Source organism: Heterodontus francisci, chromosome 5, assembly GCF_036365525.1.
Source record: "Heterodontus francisci isolate sHetFra1 chromosome 5, sHetFra1.hap1, whole genome shotgun sequence".
Lineage (NCBI taxonomy): Eukaryota > Metazoa > Chordata > Chondrichthyes > Heterodontiformes > Heterodontidae > Heterodontus > Heterodontus francisci.
This window is the reverse complement of record NC_090375.1, coordinates 155130285-155149147: the sequence shown is the minus strand read 5'-3', so window position 1 is coordinate 155149147 and position 18863 is coordinate 155130285. Positions and strand designations below refer to the sequence as shown.

The following is an 18863-nucleotide window of genomic DNA, read 5'->3' as shown; positions in this document are numbered from 1 at the left end:
AAATCTGCTTTCAGGATCTCATCCCTCTTCCTACCTATGTCATTGGTACCAATGTGGACCACGAACTCTGGCTGGTCACCCTCCCCCAGAAGAATATCCTGCAGCCGCTCCGTGACATCCTTGACCCTGGTACCAGGGAGGCAACACACCATCCTAGTCACATTTACTGCCACAGAAGTGCCTGTCTGATCCCCTGACCATGGAATCTCTTATCTCTATTGCTCATCCACTGTTCTTCCTTCCCTCGTGTGCAGCTGAGCAACCTGTGGTGCCACAGACTTTGCTCTGGCTGCACTCCCCTGAGGAACTAACACCCTCACCAGTATCCAAAATGGAAAACCGATTAGCAAGCAAGATAGACTCAGGAGATTCCTGCACTACCTGCCTGGTCCTCTGAGACTGACTAGCAGCCACTCATTCCCTCTCAGCGTACATGCTCCTGACCTGCGGTGTGACCACCTCCTCAAACATGCTATCCACATAGTCCTCTGCCACGTGGATGCACAACAGTGACTCCCACCAGCCGCTTGAGTTCCAAAACCCGGAGCTCAGGCTTCTGCAGCCAGTGACACTTCCTGCAGATGAGGTTGTCTAGGGCACATGGTGCGTCCATGACTTCCCACATACCACAGGATGTACATTCCACTTGGCTGTGCTGACCTGCCAGACCGTAACTTTAAAATCTATTTATTACAATTAGAATAATTATTAGTTACTCACCAATCAGCTTCTTCTCCTGTACCAAAATAAGAGCCAGCTACTGGAGGCTGAAAAAAAGGTAGAAAAAGAAAGGAGCACCTCCCTCATCGAAGCCCCTCACGCACCAAACTCCCGCTTTACACTGTGCATTCACAGCAGCACTCAGTGCAGATCAAAATGCACTGAGGAAACCTGGCTTTTATACTTTCTGAAAAACAACTGATTCAAGCTTCTGAAAACCCATTTAAACCAGCTACCTAAGTAACTAGCTGCAGTTGCTCCCAAAGAGCTTGTATATATCCCTGTATTAAGGCTGAAATAAAACTTAACTTCTCTCAACTTGAGTAATTTTCAGTTAATGGCTAAATTGAAGAAAAAAAAACTAGCCTATAGATAGAAGTGAACCTGTAAAACTCCCTCTCACCAGAGTCACAAGCTCTCAGTGCAGACAATTAAATGTGCAACTTAATGTTCAGGCTCATTTTCTTTTTTCCTCCATTTATCTATAAGGTGGGAGATGCAGCTTGCTTGTACAGAAAAGCTCAGTGTTACAGACAATCTGCAAGATGCTTTGAGCAACTGCAAAAATTTGAATTGGCGCTCAAAATGCTCTGTCGTGGTGAATTGTACAATGAAGCTGCTCTGGCTGTAGAAAGGTAATATTCAGACACTCACAATCTGATGTTTGTTTCTTCTGAATACAACTATATGCATCTTTCTTGAGGTTTTTTTAAAAAAGTGATACTGCTATTGGAATCTTATTTCTTACCATCCGATGTAAAAATGTTATTCAAACACTTGCCTTTTTATTTTTTATTTTTTTGTTTATTGTCTTTGAGGTACAGTGGGTTGATAGAGGTCAAGATGTCTAGCAGGAACAAATTCTGTCAAATTCCAATTGGTTTTCGGTCCTGCTTTTCTGTCCGAAGCAGATGGGAGCCTCACTTGTGTATGTAAAAAGATGGGTGGGGCAGGCACTCGTGGGGGTGTCGGGGACACTGAGTCACCAGCCTGTCCAGACACACCTATCAGAAAGAAGCACTGGGACAGACTGCAGGCACAACGGCCTTTAGAACATTGAAATTGATGGGGCTTCAAGCCTGCACCACAGAACCACAACACCTTAAGCATCACAGTTAGGCACCCAGCACACCTGCCCACCATCAGTTATGTACTCTCCTGGGAGAGACCCACATCTTTTCAAGTTAGCTCAGTGCATTAGGCTTTTTAAAGGCCTTGTGCTTTTTCTTATTCTGGCACTTATTCTTTGTGGTATAAAATTCTGGCTAATCTGTTAGCAGTGAGGTTCATTTTCACAAGATTCAGGCATAAATACATCATTGCAGTTGTTCCTCCTCTTTTTTAGCTGAGGAAAGCACAGTTTGTGGACCTATCTGCTAATTCTGTATTGATCAGCTCATCTAGATGGGTAGAGGGTCTCTTATCTCGGGTTGATTCTTGAATATGGCACAGCACCTGCCTACGCCCCAGTCATTACAACTTGAGTCATCGGGATCTCTCGGTTGGACCTTGGAGAAGTAAGATGTGCTGCAGCCTCTGCTAGTTGTCCTGCTGACCACCGTGATGCCTTCAACTTGAAGGGTTACATTGCACAATTCACATTTTCAGCACATTGGCATATGTGCGATGCTTATAAAGGCTGCTGTTCATGCAAAGTCTGTATTGCTGTTTTCTGCCAGTCCCTAGTGGAAACAATAGTTAAGGGATGTTGCATGATCTTTGGTTTATGAAAAAAGCTGCAGCTTTCTGTCTGTTTTGCTCAGGTAACTGTTGATTGGGATTTGAATTCAGTTCCATGCAAACTAATGTCAGAAACCTTGGATTTGTGTGAACATGTGATTCTTTTCTTTAAAGCCATTGAAACATAGAAAAATTTACAGCAGAGATTGAGGCCGTTCAGCCCTTTGTGTCCATGCCAGCTGAGAAAGAGCTATCCAGCCTAATCCTATCTTCCAGCTCTTGGACAATAGACCTGTAGATTACAGCACGCCAGGTGCATATTCGAGCTATTTTTTAAATGCGATGAGGGTTTCTGCCTCTACCACCCTTTCAAGCAATGAGTTCCAGATCTCCTCCATCCTCTGGGTGAAAAATTACTCCTTGACTCCCCTCTAATCCTTCCACCAATGACTTTAAATCTATGCCCCCCCCCCCCACCCCTTCCCACCCTGGTTATTGACCTCACTGCTAATGGAAATAGGTTCTTCCCATCCACTTTATCTATAATTTTATACACCTCCATTAAATCTCCCCTCAGCCTACTCTGTTCCAAAGAAAACAACCCTGTCTATCCAATCATTCTTCATAGCTAAAATTCTCCATTTCTGCCAGCAGCCTCATAAATCTTCTCTGTGACTACATCCTTCCTGTAAGGCGGCGACCAGAATTGTACACAGTACTCTAGCTGCAGTTTCTATAGTGTTTTACAGTTCAAATATAATCTCTCTGCTCTTATACTCTATGCCTTGGCCAATAAAGGAAGATATTTCGTATGCTTTCTTGACTATCTTATCTCCTTGTACTGCTATCTTCAAGGATCTGCGGACATGCACTCCAAGGTCCCTCTGTTCCTCTGCACTTCTCAGTATCCTACCACTTATTGTGTATTCTTTTGACTTATTTGTCCTCCTGAAATACATTACCTCACACTTCTCTGGATGGTATTCCATTTGCAACTTTTCTGCCCACCTGACCAGTCTGTTGATATGTTCCTACAGTTTACAACTTTCTTCCTAACTGTCACCACACAGCCAATTTTTGTATCGTCTGCAAACTTCTTAATCATGCCCCCTAAATGTAAGTCTAAATCATTGATACATACTACGAACAACAAGCTACCCAGTACTGAACCTTGTGAATCCCCACTGGAAACAGCCTTCCAGTCACATAAATACCCGTTGCCCATAACCCTTTGTTTCCTACGATTGAGCCGATTTTGGATCTAACTTGCCACTTTTTCCCTTGTATCCCATGGGCTTTTACTTTTCTGATCAGTCTACCATGTGGGACCTGTCAAAAGCCTTGCGAATATCCATATAGACTACATCAAATGTGCTACCCTCATCGATCCTTCCTGTTACCTCTTCAAGATATTCAATCAAGTTAGTCAGGCAGGATCTACCCTTAGTAAGTCCATGCTAGCTGTCCTTGATGAATCTCATGCCTTTCTAAATGATGACTTACACTGTCTCTCAGAATTTTTTCCATTAATTTGCCCACCACTCAGGTTAGGCTGACTGGCCTGCAATTACATGGGCTATCCCTTCCTCCCTTTTTAAAACGAGTTACAACATTACTAGTTCCTCCAGTCCTCCGGCATCATGCCTGTAGCCAGAGAGAATTAGAAAACGATAGAGCTTCCGATATGTCTTCCCTTCGCAACCTGGGATACATTTGATCATTAATACTCTTTCCCTCATGTTGTTTATCCCATTCAATATTTCATACTCCTCCTTAACTAAAATATCTGCTTCTTCCCACTTTTGTGGAAACAGGCACAAAGGTGCCATAAACTATGGCGGTCCACATGTGTGGACCGCTTGTCGTGGAACCGCCACGATATTAAATGCAGTGGCTCATTTAAATGGCTGAGGTGGACCCCCCCCCCCCCCCCCCCCAGATGACATGGAGGGGGGCGGGCGTTCCGACCCAGCAACTGCGTCCGTGCCACTGCACAGGTGCTGATGTCATTTTTAAAGGCTCTGAGCCCTTCAACTTAAATATTTAAAGATATAGCAATGTTAAGTGTAATTAGAAAAATTAAATTAATGTTTCTAGCCCCTCTCCCACTCCACACCCTACCCCCCAATAACCATACAGTTCATTCCTTGCCCTCTTCCCCCTCACCCCCAAAGGTACCTTCTGTACCTGACCTTTCCCCCACCCCCAAAGTTTATAAACTTTTACCTTCAACCCCTTCCTACCATCCCCTAGACCAATCAGAATAGATTGACCCCACTTCCACCACCCACCTCTCCCCACACAGCAAAACGTACATACTCTCCTCTCCCCATCAGTGTTATGCCTCGGATCTCTGAACGGAGATCCGATGGTGCTGGAGTGCCGGCCACTGGCACTAATATCGGTGCGGCACAGACGTCTGGAGCGGGATGCTCATTAATGCAGGTATTTAAAAAATTTGCTTATGTAAATTTTGGTCCCGTCGCTGAGCGGCGGGGACAGAGGTGCATCACAAGGCCTCTCCACCGCCAGCAATATTGGGCCGGGCCTTCCCGTCATCGAGGCCCGTGGCGGGCCTCTCCCAAAGGCATTTTCTAGCTCCCCCTGCCGTGACCCCCAACGTCGGGAGGGCTGTAAAATCCAGCCCAAAGTATTCATTAAGAACCATGCCCACGTCTTGCATCTCCACACAAGAAGTTACCTTTTTGATTTCTGATGTGGTCTACTTTTTCCTTAGTTTTCCTCTTGCTCTTTATCTGTTTATAAAGCATCTTTGGAGTTCCTTGATTTTATTTGCCAGTATTTTTTCATTTTCTTTCTTTGCTTTCTTAATTTCCTTTTTAATTTCACCCTTGCATTTTCTACACACCTCTAGGCTTTCTGCATTATTGAGCTTTTAGTATCTGACATAGATTTCTTTTTTTTGCCTCATCCAACTCTGGTCTTTGGCATCCAGAGTGGTCCAGATTTGGGAGTCCCTTTTTCTTTGTGGGAGCATATTTGTTTTGAACCCTCTTTATCTCCTCCTTAAATGTCTCCTACTGCTCTGACACTGAATTATCTTTGAGCAGCTGTTTCCAGTCCACTTTTGCCAAATTACATCTCAGCTTAGTAACATTGGCCTTTTCTCAATTTAAAGCTTTTACTATTGGACTATCTTCATCCTTTCTCATAACTACTCTAAATCTAACTGAATTATGGTCAGTATCACTAATATACTCAACCACCTGCCCAGCTTCATTCCCTAAAACTAAGTGCAGAACTGCCCCTTCTCTTGGGCTTGCTGCATACTGGCTAAGAAAAGGTTCTTAATGCTTTTTAAGAATTCTACTTCCTCTATACTTTTGTCTTTGAGTTTATCCCAGTTAATATTAGGGAATTTGAAGTCCCCCACTATTACTGCTCTTTTGTTTCTGCATTTCTCTGCAATTTACCTGCATATTTGCTTTTCTATCTCCCCCTGACTATTTGACAGTCTATATATAGTATGTTCCCAGCATGTGATTACCCCTTTTTTGTTCCTCAGTTCAACCCCTATGGCCTTATTTGCTGCTTCTACACATCATTCTTCCTCCCAGCTGAGATTGTTTCTTTGACCAAAACTGCAACCTTTCCCTCATTTTTAACCCCCCCCCCCCCCCCCCCCCACTTATCCTGTTTGAAAACCCTATAACCCAGAATGTTGAGCTGCCATTCCTGCCCTTTTAAGCTATGTTTCAGTATCTTCAATATCATATTTCCAAGTATCTACCTATGGCCTTAGCTCATCTCCCTTATTCACTGGACTCCTTGCATTGAAGTATATACCCCTAATCACTGAACATCTCCTTTGTTGTCTATTTTCTAGCCCTCTGTTTCCTCAACTTTCCACACTCGCTTACTGATCTGCTTTCTATTTCCAGTGTTGCTTCTCTTCTTTCTGAATCTACCTTAGGTTCCCATCCCCCTGCCAATAGCACTTAAAAAAAAAAAATCTTGTCACCACAATATTGGTCCCGACCCCGTTGAGGTTCCACCCATGCGGGTCCAACCTTCCCCAGATTCATTTCCAGTACCCCAGGAATCTAAAGGCCTCCCTGCTGCACCATCTCCCCAGCCACATATTCTGCTGTACTATCCTTCTATTTCTGTACTCAGTGGCAAGTGGCACTGGGAGTAATCTGGAGATTACTACCTCTGAGGTCCTACTTTTTAACTTCTTTGCTAGCTTCCTAAAAATCTGCCTGCAGGACCTTATCCCTGTTTCGGTCTATGTCATTGGTACTGATATGGACCATGATCTCTGACTATTTTACTTTCCCACCTCAGTGTTTCTCTGCCGCTCCGTGACATTTTTGACCTTGGCACTAGGGAGGCAACATACCATCCTGGAGTCACATCTGTGGCAGCAGAAACACCATTCTCTTCCTCTAACTATTGGATCTCCTACCATAATTGTTTTACTGACCTTCCTTCACCCCCACTGCACAGCTGAGCCACCCATATTGCTGTAACCTTTGCTCAGGCTGTGTTCCCTAAAGGAACTATTACCCTCACAAGTATTTAACTGAACTGAATACTGGTTGGAGAGCAAGATGCACTCAGGGGACTCTTGCACTAACTGGTCCTGCTTGACTGTCTGGCGGCCATCCATTCCCTCTCTGCCTGCACGCTCTTAAGCTGCAGGGTGACAACCTCTAGAAATGTGCTATGCACGTAGCTCTCAGCCTGGCAGATGCAGCACAGTGATGCCAGCTACTCGAGAAACCAGAAGCTCGAGCTCCTCCAGCTGACAACACTTCCTGCACATGTGGTTGTCCAGGACGCAAGAAGCTTACTGGAGTTCCCACGTAGAACAGGATTTAAATCTGACAGGGCTAATGTGGCCTTTGGTCTTTTACTTATCTTTCCTTTTTTGATATATGAACAAGCAGTTCCTCCATCTTAATTGCTTTTCCCCAAAATTTGTTTTAAGAAATGTCGTATTGTAGCTGTTGTTAAGGAGGGAAATGCAGCAGCCAATTTGTGCACAACAAGGCCCCACGAACAGGTTATTGACCAGACAATCTGTATTAGTCATGTTGGTTGAGGGATAAATGTTAGCCACACAATGGAAGACCTCTGCTGCTGCTCTTCAAGAAGCACCATAAGATCTTTTACAACTTTGGTTAAGTGTCTCCTCTGAAAGATGGCATCTCCGACCATGCAGCAGTCCCTCAGTACTGTAGCAAAGTGTCAGCCTGGATTTTGCACTGAAGTTTCTGGAGTGGGGCTTGAACCCTCTGATTCAGAGGTAACAGTGTTACCACTGTACCAAGGCTCAACTAGAATCATAGCATCATCTTCAGAACTCTATCCCAGAGGGCTGTGGGTGCATTGAGTACATTCAAGACTAGTGTTGATAGATTTCTGGGCACTATGAGAATCAGGGGACATGGAGATCAAGCAAGATCGTGGTACTGATGTAAAAGTTCAGATATGATCCTATTGAATGGCGGAGACAGCTCTGGCCTACTGCTGCTTCTATTTCTTATGTTCTTATACAGCACGAAAGGAGGCCATTCAGCCCATCATGCTGGCTATCTGAAACAGAGACCAATCTGTCCCACTCTCCCCTTTCCTTGCAGCCCTGCAATTTAAAAAAAAAATATCAAGTTCCCTGTTGAAGGTTATCATTGAATCTGTTTTCATCATCTTTTCAGTAAATTCCACATCATATCTTGTTGAGTAAGAAAAATTTCACTTCATCTTCCCCCCTCACTGTTCTGCAAATTATCTTCAGTGTGGTCCTCTGGATACATACGAATTAGGAGCAGGAATAGGCCAATCGGCCCATTGAGCCTGCTCTGCCATTTATCAAGATCATGGCTAATCTGATTGTAACTCAACTCCACATTCCCGCCTGCCCCAGATAACCTTTCACCCCCCCACTGCTTATCAAGAATCTATCTACCTCTGCCTTAAAAATATTTAAAGGCTCCGCTTCCACCACTTTTTGAGGAAGAGAGTTCCAAAGAATCACGACACTCTGAGAAAACATTTCTCCTCATCTCTGTCTTAAATGGGCGACTCCTTATTTTTAAACAGTGACTCCTGGTACTAGATTCTCCCACAAGAGGAAACGTCCTTTCCACATTCAACCTGTGAAGACCCCTCAGCATCTTATGTTTCAGTCAAGTCGCCTCTTACTCTTCCAAACTCCACCTGTCCAACCTTTCCTCATAAGACAACCCGCCCATTCCAGGTATTAGTCTAGTAAACCTTCTCTGAGCTGCTTCCAACGCATTTACATCCTTCCTTAAATACTACTACTCTGCTTTCTGTCTCTCAGCCAATTTCCTATCTGTGCTGCAACTCCACCTTTTTAATCCCATGGTCTTCGATTTTGCTTGCAAGTCTATTATGTAACACTTTTTCAAATGCCTTCTGAATGTCCATGTGCACAACATCAACTGCACTACCTTCATCGACTCTGTTCATTATTTTGTTGAAGAATTCAAATCAAGTTAGTCAGAAACAATTTACCTTCAATAAATATGTGTTGGACAATGTTTATGTTCTTCCAAGTGACGATTCATTTAGTCCTGGTTTGTTATCTCTAGAAGTTTCCCCACCACCAATGTTAGGCTGCTTGTTCATTAGTTACCTGGTTTATCCCTCTTTATTTTTTAAACAAGGTTTGACATTTACAACCCTCCAGTCTTCTGACATCAATGCCATGTCCAAGGAGCATGGAAAATTGTAGCCAGACCCTCAACTATTGTCACCCTTATTTTCCTCAACAACTTAGGAGGTATCCATCTGGACCAGGTGACTTTTCTACCTTATGTGCTGCCAACCACTTTAGGGCTTCTTCTTTATTTCTGTTATATCCAATTTCTCTACCACCTCCTTTACTGTAACACTGGCAGCATCTTCTTCTGGTGACTTCAGATGCAAAGCTAGCTAAATGATAATCATATAAAATGTGCATTCACACTTCTGCTTTGAACACTGATAAATCCCCACAGCAATGTTTTAATGTACAAGTCTTTCTGTTTTAATTTCTAGATTTGAAGAGATACTTCGTAAAAAGAATCAGTCTTTCACAAAGCTTCCATACTCTGTAGATCAGTTCCGTTTAGAGGCTGCTGCCAAGTATCTGAGGGAGAACAAACTCACTGAAATGATGGACCCCTTGTCTTACCTTGACCCTGAAGACCAGCTAGTTTTCCTCAAGTCAAACAAGTGTTTGCCTCAAGCAGCTGACCTCTTGAAAAGCCAGAAGCGGGAGGAGGAAGCTGCCATTTTGATGCGAGAGCATGGAAAGCTCCAAGAAGCAGCAAGGCTTTCAAATAAGAAGGAATTTCAAGCTGAATGCCTTGTTGCTGCGGCCCGAGTGAGTCTACTCAAAGAAAGCAAAAGAGAAGAGATAAAAGTCTCAGACAAAAAATGTATCCAAGAAGTGCTGGATGAAGCAATCGCTCTCTTCAAAATCAGAAAACAACAGTCCTCCGATATAGCAGAAGCCATACTACTAAAAGGCCTTCTAATTAAAGAGAGCAATCTGGTCAGAGCAGCTTTTGACATTTTTGTTCGTGAAAATAACAGTGCTGGAGCTGTGGAGAGCCTCTTTTGTTTACTACAGAAAGACCCCGAAGCTTTGTCAGATTTTGAACAATCATTGACTTGTCTGGAGATGTTGGTGCAGTTGGTGAAAGCTCTTGATTATCCCCAGAACAATGCCGCGAAAGAGATGGTCAAAGCTTGCTATGCATTTTTTGGAATTTTACCATTAGATGTCACGTACGGCAGAATTCCACTGTATGAAGGAGTGAGAATTTTGCAGCTGGATTTTGACCCAGATCTAAATGAGAAGCAAGGCAACTTTTACAAATGTGAAATTAAAAATGTAAGATTTGCACTAAAGAAGCACTTATTGCTTCGTCTTTGTGACTTTGCTGAAAAAATTAAGTCAGCGGGACAGAGTATTCCAGATGTTTGTCCGAAGTTTATCTGTGGCTTGCCCTGTAGGTCTCCTTCCTGTCAAGATTATCATCTTTTTTTGAAAAGGGATGAAGCAAAATATTCACTTGAAGCCAAGCTGTATCTGACTGTTCTAAATGGAATCTTGCTGGAAGCCAAATGTTTCTATCCCATAGAGACCTTTCCAGAAGTTGAAAAAATTGGAGATATTCTCACTGGAGACCAATATGCTTTATGTAACTCTCTACTGAATGCTTTTTATCCAAAACATTTTCATCTGACTGTACTATCCAAGAACGCTGGTGCTTGCTGGGATGTCTTGGGATTAGTGAAGACAATTAACTTTCCAAGCTTCAGGTCTGTACTGAGAGAGTACATATCATCTTGTTTTGAATGTTCCTCAGTTCAGAAACGAAGAGAATCAACAGACTTGTGGGTACAGATCCAACAGATTTACCTTCTAACTTGTGACTACCCCAAGAAGATTGAAGAACTGCTGTTAAAAGAAGAACAAGCATATGACTCTGAACGAAGGAAATGTGAAAAAGGCACAGATGTTCATGATCAAAGGAGGAAACATAGAGCCCTAAAAGGCAAGCTTGGGATGTTGCCTACCGATACATTACATTTATGTATTTTCAGGCTTCTGGTTACATCTATGAAAGATTTTTATGAGTACTCTGATCCAGAGCAATGCATTCACAACTTCTACCGGTTCATGAATGTACTGGTTAGGAGATGTGTTGATCCCCTTATCCCAAGTATAGCCAACACTGTCACATTGCTTGAATTCCAGTTTGTTTTATGTTGTTCTATCCTTATGCATATCACAAAGAACCTTGTCGTCTGTCTCCCAAGGAGCTTTATAGCTCTTCTTCATTACTGGAACTTCATGTTTAAACTTCAAGTCAAACGCAAAAAGCCCAAAGATGCCTTTAGCATCATAAATGAATACAAGCCAAAGGATGTACCCAAAGTGATTCATAAAATGAAGCAACATTTGTCCTTCCTGGTCAGAGTCTTGTGTGGTGAGCAGAGCAATGACTTCAATGTACTTTTGGATGCCTTCAGTGATCCAGATTATACTTCTTCAGGAGAGGCAGAGAGAACAGTGGTTCTGTGTGTGGTGATGTTGGTCAATGCACAACATATTCTGGAACCTCGGATGGAAAGGGTGATCAGATATAATTTCAGGAAGGTGGAGAAAAAGTTGATAGAAATCACCCAAGACCATAGGTCAAAGGTTCCAGCAAGACTTGTAGATCTTGTTGAAAAAGTTAATAGAGCACAAAGTGTTAAAGATGTGGTGAACACCCTTCAGGAGTTGCTGAGTAAGAGAGATGATGAGTATTTGCACGACTGCATCTGGAAATGGGACCACCACTCTGGCTGTGGTTCAGTGCGGGGTATTTACTTTCAGAACATTCATGTTGAAAGATTTACTGGTGAATATCGAACAAACATCGATGAAATTATTCTCATTCCAGAGGAAGACTATAATGCTCCTGACGTTGCTCAGTATCTTGAAGAAAAAGATGATCATCTCCAGGACATAGCTTCTAAATTGCAGATGAAAGCAAACGTGAGAAGGAAATGGAAGTGTTTACTACATGTAATTAGTGTGTGCAAATACCTGCTAACGATCTTGACACAAGCTGTTTCAGATATTGCCCAACAAAAAACAGAGGTTCCCAGCAACTTCAGAGAGGCCCAAATAGATGAGACGCAGTGTGATATTTGTGGAGTGAAATTTGCTAGAGGCTCTAAAAGCTATGCAGACCTTTGTCGGGAGCAGGAATGTGAAGAAGCTACTAACCAGATCTCAGAAAACTGGGAAGAGAATGAAGGTGAAGAAGAGAGTAAAACATCATGCTTACGCAAATGTTTTGAAACCCACAGGAGACTTGAAGAGCACATAAAGAAAGAAGTTGCCTACAATGCTTACTTGGCTTACTTCAGAGGATCTGTGGAACCTGTCATGGGCAAAGGCAGAAGTGTGCTGCACTGTCTTGAGGAAATGGCAACAGATCATTTGACATCTAAAGAACTATTGAAAGTGATGTATGGAAAACTGAAGAGCAGTATTGATGTAATTGTAGATTCAATAGACAGTATCTACAAGCACAAGACCTGGGTAAAAGGTAATGTATTTCTCTTTAGAATTAGCTAACATTTTTCTTTATTCCCCTTGAAATGGACAATATGCTTTTAAGGACAAGTACTTGATTTGTAGTTTTCTGATTAATTGTTGACAGCTTAATCATGTAATCTTAAAATCTTACAGTGCAGAAGGAGGCCATTTGGCCCATTGTTGAAAGACCTGCTCAATTAGTTCCACACCTCTGCTCTTTACCCATTGCCCAGCAATTTTTTTTCTTTTCAAGTATACATCCAATTCATTTTTGGAAGTCATTGTTAACTCTGCTTCCATCATCCATTTATGCAATGCGCTCCATGTCGTAACAACTTGCTGCGTCAAAATAATTCTGCTCTTCTTTCCCCAGGTCCTTTTGCCAATTTAACTTAAATCTGGGTCCTTTGGTCACCAATCCTCCTGCAAGTGGAAACAGTTACTCCTCTTGAATGAAAGAAGCTGAGATTGTTCTCTTTAGAGAAAAGATGATTAAAGAGAGATTTAACAGTGGTGCTCAAAATTATATGAGGGGTTTTGTTAGAGTTAGATAGGGGAGGACTTCTTCCAGTGGCAGGAAGGTCGGTAACCAAAGGGCCCAGATTTAAGATAATTAGCAAAAAAAGCCAGGGAGAAGAGATGAAATCTTTTTTCCTCACTGAGTTGCATTGCCTGAAAGGTTGGTGGAAGCTGATTCAACAGTAACTTTCAAAAGGAAGCCAGATATGCATTTAAAAGGGAAAAGTTTGCAAGTCTATGGATAGGGCCCTACCCATTACAGGGCAGTGAAAAATGTGTCACGCACCATGAAATCTTGGATCTTCCGTGAAATCAGCCATTTTGCAAATATTGCACATTTATTGATTGACACAAGGCTCAACTTGCTGATGAGGGAGGGCTTCCGATGCAGTTTTGAGAAAAGCAGTCTCTAGTATTATTAGACGAGTGAGAATGCTAGAATGAGCAAATCAAAAACAGCCAGAACCATTACTGCAACACAGCAAGTGAAATAATTGGGTAGCCAAATTCTGTATGCTGGCTTCATTGAGTAAAGAGGATGACATGTTTATAGTCAGCGTTTTACAATAATTTTTGAGTAAAAAATAAATGCCATTTGAAACAATAAACCTCCCTTGTCTTTTTTTTTTGTTTTCAATAGTGACACTGAAATTTAAGATTTAAATATGTAAAATGTCATGACTCTGAAATTTGTAAAATTTGACCATGAATTTAGTCGGGTCCTAGTTATGGAGAAAGAGCTCTGGAGTGGGACTAATTGGTAACTCTTTCAGAGAGCCGGCGCAAGCATAATGGACCAAATTCTTTCCTCCTGTGTTGTATCATTCTATGATTAAATGTCCAAAAATCAGTTTAACTTTTTCTGGAAGGACTGCAAGTAATCAATCCTCAGTCCCACCTCTGGAGCCATCAAACTCTGGGAAGATAAAACTTCATTCCCTGCTTTATTTATTTAAATGGATGGCCTCGACTTCCACCAGGCACATCATCTCAAACAATCCTGTTGCTTGTATATTATTAATATCCTTAATCATTTCAAACACCGGAGTTGGGTCCCCTCTAAGTATACTTTCCAGAAAATCCAAACCCAAAGTAGCATTGCTCAATCTTAGTTGTCTCTGTACGATCATGTGCTTCTTGAGGTGGAGGTGTAGAAGGGAACCAAAAGGTACACAGGTCTTCAAATGAAGACTCACCAAAACTTTATATAACCAAGTTCAGCTTGGAATTGCTGTGGATTAGTTTAAAGGTCAGCCCAATTGTGAATCCAGTTTGGAGTCAATCAGCATATGAAATATTCTACTCTTCCCCATAATAGTGGCATATGGCTAGCTAAGAGCGGCCATGTACTGCACAACAGAGTAGTATTTTGTTAAGTCCTCTATTTCAGTTTTATCATAATTGGGAAAGTGCAGGTTAGATACCTTTCTGCAGGGAAGGAGAGCAACTGAGAGCCTAGCAGCTTTAGAGTAGTATTGGACAGGTGTGAGAGCAGCTTTCCCCATTCCTCTGAGCTGGGATAGGTGCATGGCAATGGGGGAGGAAAAACTTAAAAATCTTTTAGTTGGTTCTTTTAATTCAGCCAGAATAATATAAATTTAGTACTAGATATAGGGATATCTATATAACCAAACTGTCTTTATACATATCCCTTAGGTGAGGAAATATTGTCTCAGAAAATTGACGCACTTCAGGAAATTGTAAATGGCGCTGACGTGTGGCAGAAGCAATCTTTGTGCCTGACTGATGATGGTATGTTTAAATAAGTAGCAATAGTGAATCACATGATAAGTAACTTTAACTCAGCACATTAATGTGATATGGCCCATTCCTATACAATGACCATTGTAAAATATGTTTCTTACAAAATGATTATCTTTAAGGATTGTTTTTATTATGATTAGATGTTCTACATATTCCTCAGAATCAATAAGGTTCTTGAAATGGCGAGGTTAAACATTCATCAATTTATTACGCATACAGTACATGCAATAGTACTTAAACACACACTTAAAAGATACAACCACACCTGATGGTTGGAAACTGAAATGTGCTACAGTTCTGATCTCAGTATTTCGACTGATCAAACTCTTTTAAATTCAAATACTCATTCCAGTCTGCTACTTTTTATACATTTCTGTCACCCCAACTACCTGCATGTTTCTGCATTCCATCATTATACCAAAAATAAAAATACAATTTCCAATAAGGAGAATCTAATTGGTCTTATCAATAACTTCAGTTGATAAGCTGGTTTCTTTACTAACAGTCTCCTTTTCCATTGGGCTAAGGAGATCAGTATAACTCTCTTACTGATCTTATGTAATGAGCAAAATTATTATTATAATTGCTATTCCACCTTTAATTATAAGTGTATCTTTGATTCTGTACAGTTTGGAATCAGCTAATTCTCTCCTACAGAAAGCCCTATTAGAAAGGTAAAATATTTACCCAGATGCTGCCTTTGCACCCATTGTTTGTTACATAATCTCCCTGCAACTTAGGAACCAGTATTCAATGGCATGTCTTTAATTAGTTTCCTTATTAAGTTGGTGATAACTTCATATTGAAACCAACCAGCCACAGAATTAATCTCAGTTCAAATGTTCAGTGGTCAGTACATTAACTTTGAATCATGCCTCCTTGCATAACAAAGACTAAAAGCTAACATTACAATAACGTAAAGAAAAATCACTAACAGTATTTGATTAGCAGACTTGAGTCACTCTGATTCACAGTTTTCCTTACCATTATTAAAAATCTCTAACCAGTACTTGTGGCAATCAGTATTTGGAAAAGACCAGTTTTTGATGAAATAATTATTTGTGGGAATTTGCTATGTGCAAACTCGCTATCACCTTTACCTAAGTAACAATAGTACATGCATTTCAAACATATTTCATTGGCTGTGATGGACGTTGGGATATCTTAACAGATGTGATAGTGTGAACCTGCCTTTATAAGACACTTTGCATAAGTAGTCTAAGTCACAGCAACAGAAAACAATGGGCAAAGAGACATGTGCAGTGTCCACAATTATTTGGTTCCGCTAGATTCCCATCCAGTGTAATCCTATGCTGAGAATATTGTACTACTGCTGCACTTTCATTTGGTGACAATGTTTCAAAGTGCAATATCACCTGGCTAATACCCTACATATTGTTCATGAATTCATGATTTAATTGGAAGCTGTATCATGATCATCCATCTCTAATTACAAATTGCTACAGACGGATATGTTCGTAATTTCATTTTGGAACTACCTGGAATGTCAATTGCCTTCAGAAGAAATGTCATTGCAATGCCTTTGCCCAGTGTCTCCAGTTGGAGTGCCTCTGTGCCCAATATGCATGTTTGACTATGTGCATCACTACTGATGTGTTGTTTGCATTACATTTCTCTTATATGCACAATAATATTTTGTTAGGTGTTGAAGTTAACCAGAGCACAGCCGATTTTGAAGAAGGCCTGGAAGATGGGCAAGAAAACTTCGATGAATTATGCTCCAAGAGGAAAAAGAAGTACCAGAGAAAAAAGAAAAAGCGCTAGCTCAGAACCAAACTTGTACAGTGGGGGGTGGGGTGCATAGGAGATCAGAATTTTCCTGTCCACAACTTTTATATATCAGTTGTATCTCTTTGATCCTGCTGATTGAATGTAAACACATCATTCTGCATTTGCTGGTAGTTATATACTTGGATAATTGTTGGGTCTCATTGTTTATCGACTTTTTACCAACTCAATTTATGCACGGATGAGCCCTTCATAAAGGCCAGGCTTTCTTAACTGTTTAGAATACTGACAACATGGTACAGTGTTCCTTTTTCATGATGGTATGTTTATTTTTCCATTTCTTTTTGCAGCAAATTGTTTTTTTTCTATCATTTGGTAATAGTCTTGTCCTTGGCATTGGAAAGATGTGTACTATTGATGCTCCTTTTAAAAAAACAATCAAAATGCAATAGATTTATTCATATCAATATATTCTTTCTCATCTTTGTTTTGTATCTGAGTTTTGAAAGGAGGGAAATTTGCTGGTTGGTATTCATGGGGCTGATGGGCTGTAAGACCTGTGCCATTGCACCTCATACCCAGTCCTGTCGATGAGACCATACATGCATACTTTTAAACAAAATGATCTCATTGACATAACCAAAAGGTCATTTTTAACTTTTGATTTTTTTTAAAATTAGGGTACTGACCTCTCCTCAAATGCTCACGTGTCATACCAGTAAATGCCAGTCCCTCCTAGTGGCAGTTTCCACATTGTTTGAAACATTTTTATTTATCATGATTATTGCATCTCAGTTTACAAGAGGCTGTTGAATATGAAATTTTACATTGACTTGTTGGTAAACGTACCGAAAGCATTGTATGTTGATTGTAATATTTAATTTACCTATGTGCATTTAGTTTACCTTTATTCTTAATGAAGTTAAATCATTTAAGATTTAATGGTGTTTGCTTGGAAATAGATCTTGCAGATACATGATTACTTTGGACCAAATTGTTTACTAAATATTGAATTAAGCTCATTCTCTTAACAAACAAAATGTAGAAAAAGCATGTGCAGTCTACTCCTGTTAATACAAAATTATGTTTTGATCAAGAGAAAATAATCTGTCTTGCCCAGTAGTTTGAATTAAGCAATCAAATAGCCAACATGCGGCGATTTGCTTTGCAGGATTTGAACTTGAATTAACAGATAATTTCAATGATGCTGTTTTGAATTGAGTGGACCAGTTAGTCAAATTGCTTGAAGAAGATATCAAAACCCTTCCAAATAATGACTTTTGTTGAATGTTTGAAACTTTTTGTGGATGTCTGCAAGTTGTGAAATTTCTATTTACAATGGTTTAACATTTTAGTTTTTTTAGCCATTTTTATCTATTATTGAAATGAGAAACTGTCAAGCCAGCAGATGCAAATCAGTTTTTTGCGCACGCATCTTTTCAGTTTACATCGTTTGAAATGAGCGATTACCGAACTGAATAGTCCTTTACCTGTTCAACAAATTCAAAATGAGTATTTGAATCAATGTCAGGGTAGCGTTGCTTGCTCTGCAAAAAGCTTCCCTTTCAAGATTAAAACAAGTCTGCACATGTGAAATTCCCTTTGTTCTTGAAAAAGTCTTGATTTTAAAGACAAGGAAATGAGCAAATAAATTGCTAACTGAGTTGTGTATTTAGGCTCAAATAAGTATATTTTATATTTTACCAATTGATTTTTTTCTATAAAATTGAGTGTTTAATAATGTTTTACCAGCTGTCTAAAGCTTTAGTTTTTCTCAACATGTCATTTTGAAGAGTACTAAAGGAGAACATTCTAAACCTTTATTTTTTACTGAGATGCCTTTTTTGACATCAAGTTTGTAATAATCGTTCTAAGGATTCCTGTGTTTTTGGTCTTTAAAATGTATACTGAAGTAAATCATTTGCCAGTGTGTATTATCTCGTGTTATTGATTGCTTAATCTGTTAAAGAATAATGAAAAACCATCAGGAAGGGGCCCAACCAAACGATAGACTTTAAAGCCAGTAGACGGCACAGTGGCTAGCACCGCAGCCTCACAGCTCCAGCGACCCGGGTTCAATTCTGGGTACTGCCTGTGTGGAGTTTGCAAGTTCTCCCTGTGTCTGCGTGGGTTTCCTCCGGGTGCTCCGGTTTCCTCCCACATGCCAAAGACTTGCTGGTTGATAGGTTAATTGGCCATTATAAATTGAACCTAGTATAGGTAGGTGCTAGGGGAATATAGGGACAGGTGGGGATGTGGTAGGAATATGGAATTAGTGTAGGATTAGTATAAATGGGTGGTTAATGGTCGGCACAGACTCGGTGGGCCAAAGGGCCTGTTTCAGTGCTGTATCTCT

The 18863-nt window shown here is 40.7% G+C and overlaps 1 protein-coding gene across 8 annotated transcripts in view; it reads left to right on the top strand.

Moving 5' to 3' along the window:
* Window positions 1–18439, top strand: part of LOC137370106 (TPR and ankyrin repeat-containing protein 1-like) — a 113229-nt gene extending 94790 nt beyond the window's left edge. For all 8 annotated transcript variants that reach the window (XM_068032264.1, XM_068032261.1, XM_068032263.1 and 5 more), the window contains 4 exons: window positions 1210–1355; window positions 9430–12485; window positions 14651–14746; window positions 16422–18439. In XM_068032264.1, the coding sequence (XP_067888365.1) occupies window positions 1210–1355; window positions 9430–12485; window positions 14651–14746; window positions 16422–16543 (3420 nt within the window). In that variant the 3' untranslated portion in view covers window positions 16544–18439. The remainder of the gene's footprint in view (window positions 1–1209; window positions 1356–9429; window positions 12486–14650; window positions 14747–16421) is intronic.
* The last annotated feature ends 424 nt before the right edge of the window (window positions 18440–18863 follow it).